This window comes from Lipotes vexillifer, unplaced genomic scaffold (genome assembly GCF_000442215.2).
Source record: "Lipotes vexillifer unplaced genomic scaffold, Lipotes_vexillifer_v1.1 scaffold165, whole genome shotgun sequence".
NCBI classification, from domain to species: domain Eukaryota; kingdom Metazoa; phylum Chordata; class Mammalia; order Artiodactyla; family Lipotidae; genus Lipotes; species Lipotes vexillifer.
Window position 1 is genome coordinate 1,719,651 of NW_006799066.1, and position 15,767 is coordinate 1,735,417.

Here is a 15,767-nt window from a genome sequence, read left to right on the forward strand (position 1 = left end):
TTCCTGCTGGAAACTGTGGAACCCCCTCTGTATGTTTCTCAAAACCATAATCACACTCCCACTTCCAGTATGAGATTTTTTTACTCCTATTCTGTTGTTTGAATCACCCTCCACTCCTAAATCTCTTCCCCTCTCTCTGTTCATAGCAATTTGTTTCCATCATATGAGACAGTTCATTTGAGAATGGCAATTTATTTTGGTTGAGATATCATCATTGTCATTCTGGAAAAAAAGTATTAGTATATCTTACCAATGACTACATTAAAAACAGAAACGTGAATTAACTGTTCCATGTGGCTATCTGTATCTATCCAGTTACTCGATATGCATACATAACCAAAACCAGTGTGTGTGTCTAACAACTATTTTTCACAGACAAAGCCCAATTCTTTCTTAAACTCCAGCAAAAACAGCATACCACCTTGTAATACCGAACGCTATCTTGGACCACTCCCCAAGAAAGTTTACTTACGTAAAATGTCAAACTTGTTCTTGCAATGACAACTTTTAAATACATGGGTATTATCCAATGTGCAAAAGAAATTAGCATAACGCATTAAAATATACTTTTAATGGTGCTAATGTCCCCTCCTGATTTCCTGCATGTTCTTGACTGGCGAGGCCTGGATTTTCCCTTAAAAAGCAGAATGGTGGGAATCAGACTATCCCCCTACCCCTCCACTATTATGATATAGTCAAAAGAGCTATATTGATGAAAAGGCTAGAGTTAACATAAATAAGCCAACATATTAGATCAACATCAGATTAGCTGATTAGAAACATGAAAATATAATAAGTACTTGATTTAAAACTTTTCCAGTTTGGGTATAAATCCCTAAAGTGATACAAATTAACAATGTGCCATTGTACTATATAAAATTCCAAAGTATCAACCTAAGCTGTCTTTTCTGAACTTAAAGAATATATTCAATCATCTTTCAATATTTTTGACATGACAAAGACTGAACTAATAATTTAAACAAAATCATCATATTCAGTCTCTGAAGGAAAGAGTATAAACATGAAAGAAAGCACAGCACTTGGAAAACAGAAGGTAATACAGGAGCCTGTAAGTAACAAAAAAAGAGGGGAGAGTCAAGAAAACGCAGGGGGGCTTCCCTGGTGGCGCAGTGGTTGAGAGTCCGCCTGCCGATGCAGGGGATGCGGGTTCGTGCCCCGGTCTGGGAAGATCCCACATGCCGCGGAGCGGCTGGGCCCGTGAGCCGTGGCCGCTGAGCCTGCGCGTCCGGAGCCTGTGCTCCGCAACGGGAGAGGCCACAACAGGGAGAGGCCCGCATACCGCAAAAAAAAAAAAAAAAAAAAAAAAAAAAAAAAAAAAAAAAAAAAAAAAAAAAAAAAAAAAAAAAAAGAAAACGCAGGGAATGAATGCATGAATGAATGAATAGAAAATGCAGGATTCTAAAAGTCAAAGTAGCAGTTGTAGACAGGAAGGAATGAACAAAGGGTTAGGATGAGGACACTACTGAATTCTGTTTGTTAGTAAATGCCCCATATACAGTTTTACAAGGAGTATAAGAGGCGGTCACGTTACAATGAGAAAACAGGTAGAAAGAAGGGTGAGCAAAACCCCAGCGTTGCTCATCACGGCCTCTCTTCCCTCCTTAGAAGAAAACTGATCATCTATGGGGTTTCCCAAGATTCTCAGTGGGCAGAAAAGGAATAAGAGTTTGAAGAATTTGATCTGCATTCGTATGTTTTGAGGGCTAGGAAACAAAGGCATGTCTAACGGTAGAGAAACTGAGTCAGCGGGAGAGAAAGGAGGAGGCCAGAAGCAGGAGGTGCAGACACAGGGCAAAGGTCAGCTGCTAAAAAAATGACCAATGAGAGAGGAAACAACGATTCAAAACACTTCTCAGAGTAAAGAAATGCTGTGCAGAGTAATGATAATGGAACCCAAGCCATTAGGATGTGGCTACGGTCAAAGAGAATGGCAAAAAAAAAAAAAAGTAATCACCATGTTGTTTACTTCTTTTTTGCCCTGTATGTTTATTCTGATGGTTTTAAGGTGATTACTATTAACAGCAAAGTTGACTATTTGGTAATCCTTATACAGAAATTTGGAAAAAGCAGGTCTTATATACCTCCCTTAGAGCCTGAGGGTGCTGCCTAAAGGTAATTAACATTATTTTGGCAACTGCCTCAGGGTCACTATCCCACACACATTTTCGAAGTGAAATGTTCTGTGTATAATTAAAATGCTGCATCACGGTTGGACCTGCGGTTTCACCACAATTTTAGAAGACTGGCTCCATTACAGAAACCCAAGTACTATAGCTGCTGCAGGCTTTCAGGAAGTTGGTCACAGAACTGGTCGGCTGAGTATCATGTCATACTTAGGTCATCCCAGTCACTCCCACCATCCCTGGTGAGACCAATGAGTCACTCTGAGCCTCAGTTTCGAAGCTGCCTCCTGCCCATACGAAGCATCATAATTTATTTCAACATTGACTACAGATGAGGCCCTGAACGCCTAAGAGAAGATTCTGCGAGCTAGGCAGACTTGCTCTAGAACATAAGTCTACTTTTGGCAAAACGCAAGTTAAGACGCTACACCATTTTCCTTTTTATTTTTAAATAGATGGCGTAACAACATTATCACATACGTTTTTGAAAAAAGGAAGCTACAAACCTTCCAACCCTCTGGGATGAGGGAAGATCAGAACATCAGAGGGCTGAAAGACTAAAAGTTTAAGAAGGGATTACATCCAGAGACTGAGAGCTTGAATAAAGATAAAATCCAGACACAAATACAAATGAGATAGCAGAAAGATCATGCGAAGACCTCAGCTAGCATAGGTCAGTTTATTGTCTGAACTTCAAAGTGTCATTTCTCTTGGAAAACAAAATACATCCAATAATTTTTTTCACTTATTTAAGCTGTTTAAAAAAATAACCAGCGTTTTATTATGCAATGGGTAACTCCTGACATTCCCACTCACCAGGACTAACCCCAGCAAATATTTAATAAATACCCTATGTTGGGCTCAGCTTTGAAGAGGGATTCAAATGCAGCCTAACCTGACTCCCAACTTCAGACAGTTCACAGCTGAGTTAATATCTACTCCTGTGTATTACAGAGTTATTGCAACAAATAACAGGCAGAGAATTCAGCAGTGTTCCATCTATCGACTTGTGATAATAAAGTCTGCATCACTGGGTTTTATAAAAGTGCTCCAAATATGCATGGTGATCAAAGAAATTTCCGCAGCTCAAAACACAGAAAACGTTTTACTTGTTTTATAGACCAGAATCTGATTTCGAAAGGGTTGCTGAGTATCAAGCCCCCAAAGGTATAACTGCCAGGTGTTCAAATTCATAACTGTCTATGCTTCTATCTGCCTTTACTAATACTCCAAAGTTATAAACATCAGGCCAAACAAGGAAACATTCTGCCCCGTCTAGCCAACTGTAAATGAAAACAAACCAGAATTCAAGCAGAGCAAACAGTTTTTCTTACAGCTCTATAAGACAGTGAGGTAATTTCTAGAATAAAGGATCAAGTACAAGGTGAAAAAGCAAGATATCACCCAGCACATTAAGTCCAAGGCATCTGCATGACGCAGTGAGCCAGCAGCTGGGCCTCAGGGATTTAATAAGATGAGCACCCAGAAGACACCTCTCCAACTGACCTACACGTCACCCCTCACATTCCAGGGGAAATAAGAGCTGAAAGAAACTAAAGTGCAGAAAACAAGTCCCCTGAGTGCCACTTCCTTGTTTTGGTACCAAATTCCAGAGAACCCGGCGCCTTTTCAATTGGACAAACGGCACTTTCCTCTGAGGAAGGGCAGCTCAGAGGAGACAAGGGCATCTGAACTCAGAGCACGTTCCTCAAAGTGCCTTTGGTTGTTCCAAAGTGGAAATGCAGAGTAAATACAATACAATGTAAAATTCACCATAAATAAACATTCGAACGTACAGATTACATTTTTGCCTTTTTAACTAACTTCCTAAGCTTAAAAGACACAAGCTAGGAAAATATTTCTATGACGGAACAGAAAATTACACAATAAAGCCTTAGAAGATTAAGAATTGTAACATACATAATAAACAAAATGTAAGCAAAGCAACTTTGTTCAGCTTCAAAGTACTCTATACCAGTTTTGCAAATAACTTTATTTTCTCACCAAAGCAAGCCTTAGGCACAAGTTGAAGGCAGTCACAGAGGTCAGGGGTTCACCAGCTACCTGGATTTTACCTTCATCAGAGGCTTTTCAAAAGGGCTGATCAGAAGGGATACCAAAGAAATGGCAAATTATAATCTCACATCCTTATTTTTCACTTACAAGAATACAGCATAATTAATTTCTGTACATAAAATGTGCATTAGTAGCATGACAAAAAAGCAGAGCCTGATGAGAAATTAATGATTCCAAACATTTTTAACACACAAATTTAATTATTTACTTCTCATAAACTGATCAAACATCTTCTAGGGTTAGTAACAATGAAGCATGAAGAAACAAGACTGCCTTAAAAAACAAATCTCAGACATTTGTCTAAGAGAATTTCTCTGAGTGAGACCTCAGACTGCTTCTGAATTTAAACCTAATGAACTCTGATATGTCACAGTACTCAAATTCAAAGTGCAAGACATGATAAATACAAGCAAAGACTGCATAAGCTTTCAGAAAGAACATTATTAAATCATACTCATTTGTTCCAAAATATTAACATTCCAAAATCAGGAGCTTTTGACTGTCAGAAACATTAACAGAATGAAACATAGTCCCTGAATAATCAGGAAAAGACAAACTTGCGTTATAATAGTTATTTAAGCGTTAGGAGATTACTGTCCAATGTACAACACATGTATCTATTTCCAAAAGTAGCTACTGAATAATGCTTTTTTAAAATAAGATTAGCAAATTGGACACTTTTCCCGACACATGTAAATGCTGAGTCAAGGGGGATGTTGATGTACTTCCAGGGTTCTGATTCGAGACTTTTATTTTCAGTCTCTCATTTTGATAGCCTGCAAGAGCGAGCTCTAAAGAAGAAACTAAATTTGTCATATTCCTTTCTGAAAAAATGGGTGAATAATCTACTTTCTGAAAGCAACTTGATTAAATGGGAAAAAATAAGAATAAATATTTGAAAAGTAGAAATTATCATAGTTAAATAAAATGTTAAAAAATGCAAATATTTTCCAATTTTAAGCTCTATAAAGAACCAAAGCTAGGCTAAGTTTCACAGAGGCTCAAAGAGATGTAAAAACATGAAACACCACTCCCAAAAAGGGTAAAAGAAGTCAAAGGTCTTGGATCTTATCACTCTTAAGCTATAAGAGCTCTGTTTGAGGTGGGAAATGAATGAAATCTCATTTTAAGAAATGCATGTTACGTATGTCTAATGCAATTGTTTTTGCTATCACTGAAGCAAACTCATTTTAAATGAATTGATTCAAAGGTGTTTTTAAGGTTTTCTAACGGCAAAAATTGATTCTCCTAAAAAGAATTACCACTTTAATAAATTTAATTTACAAATATAAAAATCATATTATACCTAAGCCAAAGTTGATGGCCAATTAATAAGGTAATACAGGAAAAAATGGAAAAAGACCGTTATTTAGGATGAATAATTTTAATATGTACAACATTATTTAAGATAACATATTCACATTTTCCTTCCTGTGTAATATGCCTCCTTTAAAAAAAATACAAATTACTTTCTCTGGATGTCTATTTGGAAATGAAATTAAAAATAAATTTTGCTTTCACAGACAGAAAGATTCAGACACACTACTATCTGAATACAGTAACTGAACTACCCTAAGGCAAAAACATGAGGTTATTTTCAAATTATTTTAAAAGCACCATTAATACAGAATTTTACACTGAAATTTGTATTAACCTGTCTGACAAATCAACCTAAACAAATTGCAATTAAAAAAAAATCAACCTTTTAAAGAACCATCATTTTACACATCAGTCATGTTAAAGATCAACAGAGAAGCACTGAATTTATGAATCATGCTAGAGATATTTTTATAATTAATTCCACTATAATCATCTTAATGACTAGCGTGTTAGAAGGACAAGCAGCAAGGGTTAATCACAAAACAATTTGCTATTAAGTTTCTGAATTTAGTTCAGCGAGTACAAGAGTTGAAACAAAACGATACAGAAACCAATTATACTACCAAGAACATCATTCTCAATGCACTTTGTGGACCAGCAGGAGAATGAGGGGGTACCGCTTTCCTCAAGTGGGAAAGCCAAGCAAGGGACTAGCTAGGCGCTGTACTGGGGAAAAGGTCACACAGTTGCCTTGTATTGTCCGATCGCAGCTGCCCCACTGCATGTTAAGCCCTGGATAGGCAAAGGAAAGAAAGAAAAAGGAGATGCTTCGGGGGTTCACAAGCCAGTGACTTCAGTCCCTGCATCAAAGTTACTGGTTATGTAAATCCAAGATGACGCAAGTCTTTCCCTGAACCCCTTCATTCTGTGACGTACCATCAACGCCATCTGTGGTCTCGCTTTCTTCTTCTTCTTCTTCTAGCATTTCAAAAGGAGTCATTATATCATAGAGAAATGAGAGGAAACCATAAAACCAATCTGAACTTTCCTCTGCTAAAATATTAAGGACTTCCTCAAGAGAATCAATATTTTCATTACTGCCATCTTTGGTCAGGCCTACATAAGAATAAGGAAGAGAGAAAGAGAAAATAAGGAGAGCAGTTAGGTGGAAAAAAGAAGTTGAGGAAGAGTGATCTCAAAAAGGATGTGCATCATGGTCAAGGAGGTTTACAGAAAAGATATTTTGGAAAATAAAGAAATCGGTTAAGATGCACACCTTACAATCAACTCTCAATCATATGGACTAAAGGAAAAGCAATTTGACCAATCCTCACCCTTCCTACCAGCCCCTAACCGGGTTTGCCTTTCTCTCATCAGAGAACTGAGAGCCAAAAAAACCACAAAATTGTATCAGCCAAAATAGACTGACCAACTTCAACGGGAAAAGTGAGTAAAAGTAGTATGAGGATAAAAAGACACTTCCGACAAGCCCCACATTTGCTGATGTAGCACCCAGATATTATCGAGAGTTGATTATACAAACATTTACATATATCAATAAATATTCACTGAAAACAGAAATGTTCATTTCCTCAAACTTTTCCCTTTAGGAGCTGCAGTTAGTTTAGGAAACTCTGGAATTAATATGGCTAGCAGGGTAACTGTTCAGCCTCCACAGATGGGCACCAACGTGCTCAAATTATACCAGATAGATAACTTAAATTTTAAAACTAGAAAATCTTAGCTTTATAATGCTCTGGTTACTGACTTGTGGTCCTGTCATTCTGACCAATAATAAGAGTCAGCTATTAATAACAATTCGCTCAGCCTACCAATATGAGATGTGATCGAGGCCAGTCACCTGCAACAGGAACATTCCAGAGTTCTCTCCCTATCAGCTCACCAAATTACCTTCTACTGCAAAGATCCCAGACCCCCATATGGAAAGAAAGCAGTGTATATATCGCTTTTATCATTTGTTTTTGTCCTGTGAAGAACTGGCTTTGGGTAAGACTGGTCTCTTGGGTCCAGTAGGTATCAAAGTCCACCAATAGAACTGTCAAGTTCTATACAGTAAGTTCCATAACTTTGAGGAGAAAAAAAGAAAACAGGCCGTAAGAAATATGCACATCTACGATTTTAGAGCTTTTCGGATTATAACCACCTAATCTGGTATTTCTGGCTTTGACAACACAGAATTTGTCCACACAGCATTAACTACCAGCAATCAAGACTGGCAGGTAAGGGATAATAATAAGACAACTAGTTTAATGTTAAAGATTATAGTGAATTTTCCCCACATTAGTCCATAGAAGAACTACATTGCGCCATTCTTCATGCATTGGGTGGGGGGGGGGGGAACCCCCAATTTAATGTTAAAGATTATAGTGAATTTTCCCCACATTAGTCCATAGAAGAACTACATTGCGCCATTCTTCATGCATTGGGTGGGGGGGGGGGGAACCCACAACTTCAGTCGGTATTTAAATTATTTTTTGACCAACCCAGCATGTTTCTTCACTGAATTGAACAATTGACAAGTGCTGTGAACAGAGATCTGTATTCCCACCCAAGCCCCTGTGGGAATAACACTATTTCTTCTTCTTGTCCAAAAACTCTACAGCTGTACATTTAGAATAAACATTTTTCTTTTTCTCCATTTTCCAATAGAAGTACTTCCAAGTATTGAATATAAAATACAAAACTTTACCACCCTTCAGCATGACAGGATGAAGTATGCAACAAATATGCAAAAGTATCTGAGCAAAACTGATGACCCAACTATGCAACAAATATGCAAAAGTATCTGAGCAAAACTGATTACCCAACTATGCAACATTTTTGTGGTTCTTAAGACAAAAGTACTAGTCCAAAGAGAAAAAGAAAATATGTTCTGGATTTATCATTCCTTAACCTCTAAGAGAAGGCCTGAACCAAAGAGCAGCATGTGCCTGGCTTCGGGCAAGATCCAGCCCTCCCTTCCCTACTGCTCACTCAGGCATCTGTCAAGGCTACAAATGTTTGTCAAGGCTCCAGGGACTGCCTTCCCTTTTGTTCTCTGGCCATAGCTGGTGCCAGCTAGGTGCCAGTCACAGGGCAAAAGGATAACTATGTAATCCACAGGTGGTGTTACTCTAAGAAAATGTTACTCAGAATTTAGTCCTCTTTCCTATGGATTTATTTGGGAAACAAGTTTTCAAAGAATACATTATGAGACAATGTAGCTTTCAATCATCCAAACCAAAATCAAAGACATTTTATTTTAGATAATTGGGCCACAAAAGTAGGAAGGAATGTAAACAAGACCAGGCTTAGAATATTTTCAAAGTATACTGTAAGGGCCATGGCCAGAAATAATAAAATTAATGATGGCTATTGATCTTGATGTACTCCCATATTTCATTCTCTTTATAGTTCATAAGAAAAGCAAACTTTGAAATGTAAAAGAGATGTAAACATGAACATGTACATTTCCTCAAATTGATCAAATTTAGATATGTGCAAATTTAAGACTCCAGAAAGAAATACTAATGAGAGAAATCCAAACCTATGGAAGTTCAGCATAACCATTACCACACCTGGCATGCCAAGCTCTCACCCAATCTCTGACTTTCTACTTTCATCCCTCCCCAGGGATTCCCTCTGCCTTAATCCAAGTCCCTTAACCTTGAACTGGTTCTCCAATGAGAACGTTCCCCCAGAGATCTGGCTCCTTTTAGGGTACACACTCACTGAATCTGCTCCCCCGTAATCTCTCCCTGAACATACAGAGCCCAGCAAGGCCAGAATTTCACCTGGTTCTTGCAACCATCCACCAGTAACAGAGGCACAACTAGGCTACAATAACCTCACAAAGTAGAAAAGAACCTTAGTCATAAAATTCAATTCCCATCAAGGTTGTATTTCATGCAGAGAATTCAAACACTACAGAATAAGATTAGAGGTCAAACAGCTTACATTAGTTTCTTTCACCTTTACCAAAGCCACAAGCCAACTGCAAATTTGTACACACACACAGTAAAATAGTTTATCTTAGCCTTTGCGCATTTAATAGTCAAATTACCAAATGAACACTCAGATTCACCAACTGAGTTCTGTCTCCAAGTATATGATTCTTGCAAAAGGAACAAGTTACCATTTGCCCATACCACATATGTGGCTACCCACAAATGGCAATGTTCTAAATTACAATTAATTAAACTCTTAACGGTTGCTTAAAAATATTAAGGGGAACAAATTTTTGAAATCTAAAATACTAAAAATCAAGTTATTAACGTAAGTTTGCAATAGAAATCAATGTGTGCTGTAGAAGAAATAACATGTTTTAATTTTTAATAGTTGACATTTCCTGACAGACCAAGATAGCTGATTTTAAGCACCTGCCCCCTTAAAAAAATCAACAAAATACAGCAGATAAGTAATATTATTTCTAAAAGTGAGGCAACGGCTCACATGAAGTTATTTTTAAATAAAAAGCTTTGCTATTCAGAATCTGTCATTTAAAGAAAAGTAACAAAATGAAGTAATAAACCATTTATAGGCAAGCAAATTAGCATCATTCTGAAATAAGGTCTATATAATCTTTCTTACGCATGCCTAGGATTATAGTCTTCTGAGAATTTACCATATTTATAGAAACCCAAATTTAGATATATAATGTCAAAATTATGTAGAAAATTCTATTACGGTTAAGACAGGAAAAGAAATTCCATGGGTATAGGAAGCTTTCACTGTTAAGTAGCAAATATAGTTCTCACTGAGCAGTAACAAGAAAACAATGTCAAAATTAAGATGTTTTATTACATTTCAACACAGATTATCTCCCATTTTTTTCATATCCATAAAATATACACAAAATTGCGTGTCTAGGAAGAATTTGTGCCATTATTCTATTAAGCTTACTATGTAAACCTTGCCACATTTGTTATTTTTCTAAAGACTTTAGTATAAAATGTTTTAATGCATATTATTACGCTACATACTAAAACAAAGGAAAGGATGCTGTTTAACAAGCAGAAATCATATCTCACCAGGCCATTAATGTAAAATTTGCATATTAAAATTAGCACCATCCTTTCTAGTATGAGACTATTTTAAAATTAAATGAAGGAATATCACATCTTTATCTATTATAAAAAAAATCTCAATGATAAAGACGGGTAATTCTGGTGATAAAAGAGAAGGGTCCAAGACTTAAATAAAATCAAGAAACCTTGCCAAAGACTACTAGTTTATATTTTAATGTTACCTTTCAAATAGTCATAGGACATTATAAGATGTTTACCACCACTATTTTATTTCAGAATGAATTTATGTAAGCCTTCAGAAATTTGCATTTTCAAATGGACATTGAATTATGTCAAATGATGCTAAAGAATGGTCGCCATTACCATATGTGAAAGCAGACTAGGACATTATCTACATGTTCAAATGTTAAGTTCAGAATATAAAGTGCTTTAAATCTAAAAACACATATGAAATTATATTACTTATAATATCTGTGCAGGAGCTATATACTTATCCATTTGTAACAGTAAATTGAAATGTGAGAGTTTATAGTAAAATAATTAAGCCATTCAACATCCCAACAAGAATGAAATAAATGATTTAAGTGGGAAAATATCTTTCATAAAATGGAAATGACTGACACAAACATTACTAAAGCTAAAATATTGGGTTGGCCAAAAGGTTTATTTGGCCAACCCGATATTATTTTGCTTCCAACATTTTAGCACCACTAATTAAAAAAACAAAAATGTGTACTTGCCTAATAAAACTTTGGCATCATCTACATCAAAATCTCCATCACCATCAGCATCATAGATTCCCAGTTTTCCTACAAGAGGGGAAGGAAAGACGGATATGGGAACAAAAGGAAAAACAAATTTAATAAGGTGTTAGTATTTCTTACAGTCCTGCATATCGGCCATTAACGCAACCAATCAGTGCAACTCTTTGCAACTTTCATCCTTAAAAGCCGTGCTAATGATAATCTCACTTTAAAATGAAGGCAGTTCACTTAGAGATTGAGGAAATATTCACCTAACAAATCTAAGAAATATAACTCAGATAATATTTTCTTTAAGGGCTTAACGATACCCTGAGATTTAATCATTTCAGAGTAGTTTTTTTTAACTTTACTGCTAAAAATATTTTAGGTAAAATTTTCAACATATATAAGGAATAATACAGATCCATTTCTAACAGTTACATGAAATTTAATGTTTCTAAAGTACAGAAGTTCCTCACACCATTAATATTCAAAACAAAAGAACACCCACTGAGCCTCAAATAAAGACCATATATAATTAACATCGAGTATAAGTACTAAAAATAAGAGGATGATTAATTTTACGTTTCATAATAATGATTTATGACAGAAGCATCATGAATCAACCTTTAAAAACAGACTTCTGGAAATAAAGTATGTAAAACTGGCTTTTTGAAACTACAAAGGAAAACTTACACTTATCCTACTTAAAAATGTAATTAGCACTGGCCACCTACTACTACGAAAAAAAATAAGGCTTAGAACAGACAAACTGAGAAGACAATGCTAGCAGACTTCCTCCTTCAAGAATAGTAAATGTGCATTTTAACTTTATCATCTCAGAGCACTGTTCAGCATTTCAAATATAAGTCAAATACATTCAGTTCCCTAAAAACATCCTAAAATCAACACAGTTTATAATTCATCGTTGGACAGTGGCTGTGAAGAGACATTAATTTAACATTTTAAACAACAATATTTTAAACAGCAATATTTAAACCACATTTACAAATACAGCAGCAGTACTAAAACACCAGTTGGCAGCACTGCCACCATTTTTTTTTGTTTGTTTGTTTAAGCAATGCTTTTATTTTATTTTTACTTATTTTTTTTGAATTTTAGAATTTTATTTATTTTTTTATACAGCAGGTTCTTATTAGTTATCTATCTTATACATGTTAGTGTATATATGTCAATTCCAATCTCCCAGTTCATCCCACCACCACCACCCCCTGCCACTTTCCCTCCTTACTGCCACCATTTTTTAATAAAAACTAAGTTAACGCCAATAAAGATGTTAAAAAAAAACCGAAGTTAAAACATTGCACAACAGCAGAAGAGCTTTGGGAGTACAGTTGCTATGACCAACCTAGACACTCCCAGAGCCCTTGTTCCACTTAGGAAAATATTGTTAACCTGCTACGTAGAAGTCTGATTGACAAAGCACATACACGTTGAAAATGACAATAACAATAATAATGTAGAGATAAGGAAGTTATCATTTCTATAGCTAAGAAAATATAAGTGAAAAGCGCTGGTCTGCAGTTGAGGCTACATATAGCACAGAGTTCAAATAACAATAAAAAGATAGAAAATACTATAATTTCTCACAAATTTAAGAGGGAAAATTGGTCCTACCACTTACATTCTCTGATGCAGTGGATAACTAAAATAGTAGCCCAAAGATGAGGTTTTAGAGACTAACACAAGTAGACTTAAAATGCATCTCCAATAGCCTACCTTGAAGTACCTCTGATAAGTTATAACGGAAGTCCTTTGCTTTGGCTGCATGCATACAAAAACACGAAAATTGTTACTTGAGCTTAAATGTACACATCTTCTAAATCTCTTCTTTTGTCTAATAGACTTTGCTTCGCAACATCATCAACATAAATTAACAGAAGCACAGATCTACTCAGAAGTTCATCTCCAAACTAAAATTCTTCCTCTATCGCTCTTACCAATCTACTCGGAGACACTTTCCTCGAAGTACAATAATAAAAATAAGCAGCTTTAACAAAAGGCAGATTACACGTGTGTTTTGTTATTCTTTGCCTTCCCCCCCAGAAAGATGGCTGGCTATAAACTAATAAGTAAAGCAAAAGTGCAGAATGGTCTATGGAAGGGAGGGGATTTTCTCTGCGACACTGTACATACAGAGAAAAGTGTGCATTTTTTTCAGTGAAAAGGTCCACAACTTTCACTGGATTATTAGAAAGGAAGGCCATTTACTCACAACAGCCAAAAAGTGGAAATAACCCCTATGTCCATCAATGATGAATGGATGAGCAAAATGTGGTGAATCCATACGATGGAACATAATTCATCCATAAAATGGAGTAAATACCAAACCTTGAAAACATTACACTAAGTGCAAAACAACAGACACAAAGGGCCACATACTGTATGATTCCATTTATATGAAATGTCCGGAATAGGCAAATACACCAAGTGTATTAGTGCTTGCCAGGAGACAAGAAGAGGGGGATGGAAATATTCTGAAATTAATAATGATGACAGCACAAAATTATATGTTAAAAAACAGTGAACTGTACATTTTTATATATTTACAATATTGAATTTTATCTCAATTACAAAAAGAGACTTGGTCAGGTGAAACAAAAAAAAAAGTATGACTCCAAAAATTATAAAGAATCATTAACATAAAAATACGTGAAAAACTGCAGTGATTATGGGGAGAGAAAAGGAAGTGGAGAGGAAAGGAAGACAACTATCAGAAATAACACAGCAACTTCCTCAGAACATCCTACAGGCCACACCTACACATGCACATGCACGCACACACACACTCACATCCACACACAACAGTTCCAACAAGGACACAGAGGTGTGTGCTTGGAAATGCTCTCTTTAAGGCAGGGTCTTGCAAACTGTTTATGATCCATTCACGGGTCCTTAAATAAATTCAGTGGCTCCTGACCAGTATTTTAAAAATTCATAATACAACGAAACAGAATAGAAATTCTAGAGTACTGCATGTCGCAAGAGTACGTACTGTCAAAACTTTTTGGTGTGATATATAGACAATATAAAACCTATTTTTTTCTATGACAGATCATGTTCAAAGAAGTTGAAAGTACCACAGCAAGGTAACCCTGATAACATCCCCTTCTGTTCCTTCCCTACTGAGAACCACTGGGAGGCTACATAATTGACAGTACCAATAAGAAACAATATGAAAATCCTTACCTAGCACTTCCTCGTAATCAACAAGATCAAACCAGACCACAGCTACCGATGTCCAGACTCCGAGCAATGCAATGACCATAAACCACGTGAAAAACGAACTTCCAGAAAGTCCTCCTTTCCTCCCATTCTTGTGTCCTCCATGCTTTGTCTCTGTTAAAAAAATAAAACAGACGGACAATGTCATTATATAAGAAGAAAACACTTTATTGAACCTCTTTTCACTGAAATATTTCTCCAGGAATTTGAGAGTACTTCCAATGGTAAATCACTTCAAAACTATCAATAGTTTTCACTTAAATTCTTAAATCATGTTACACAAAATAAAGATTTTAAAAATGGAAAAGACTATGCTTAGCCTCAATACCACATATGTATGACCCTAACTTCTAAGTAACGAAAGAAATAAACTACTAATGGGCTAGCGATGCTTTTAAAATAAAAATTGATATGTGTATTCCTTCCAAGTTCTTTATCTAAACGACCTAAATATAACCTCCTTCAAAGCTCAGAGCATATCAACAACTTAAAGAGATCATAAGTGTAGCCAAAGCCTTTTTTTTTCTGTCACATTTAGTTTCTGTAGAATCTTGAAAACTGTAACTGCCACAGAAGAAACTCCCCCCAAAACGCTTCATATTCTTAGCCAGAGAGACAGAGATGAAGGAAGGAAACTATTTATAGGAAACAGAGGTCAGGGAAGAAGAGAAGCCAAACAGTGCAATTTAGTCCTCCTCGACAAGATCCACTGGGACCCAGGGAAAAAGGGAAAGGTTTTCATAATTGGTCTCGACGTAGGATACAGTTTTGTAAAGTGCGGTCCACCACAATGTCATATATCACATTTGATATGTTTAATATACTTTATACTCTTCTGCAAATACTCGTACAGCCAGAAATAAACAAAAATAATGATAGTCAAGTAATGTTAAGAGAAAACGGTCAACACTGTCCTTAAAAGGACCATAAAACTCAAATTTCTCTTAAAAAGGAATATGATAAATATTAAATATTAATAAATAAATTAGAAAAATATGTCATATCTCAACACGCCCTTTGGGAAAAGGAAAAATTTATCAAGCAAGTAGGAAAGTAGGATGCTACCTTCCGCTGGTGGAGCACGTCACCTCCTTTACGTGCCTGCGATTCTCACAAGGGTCCTGTCAGTGTTTCTCAAGAGGGCGTTTCTGGGTTTAAACAGGACAATTCTTCATCCTGTGCGACTGTTCCGCACACTGCAGGGCAGCTGG

At 36.2% G+C, this 15,767-nt stretch overlaps 1 protein-coding gene across 1 annotated transcript in view; it reads right to left on the reverse strand.

Annotated features, from left to right (window-relative positions):
* Positions 1-15,767, reverse strand: part of ASPH (aspartate beta-hydroxylase) — a 216,926-nt gene that overhangs the window by 166,237 nt on the left and 34,922 nt on the right. Inside the window, exons 2-4 of the mRNA XM_007471474.1 lie at positions 14,521-14,670; positions 13,051-13,095; positions 11,308-11,376 (exon numbers count right to left, since the gene is read on the reverse strand). Coding sequence (XP_007471536.1) covers positions 11,308-11,376; positions 13,051-13,095; positions 14,521-14,670 — 264 coding nt within the window. The remainder of the gene's footprint in view (positions 1-11,307; positions 11,377-13,050; positions 13,096-14,520; positions 14,671-15,767) is intronic.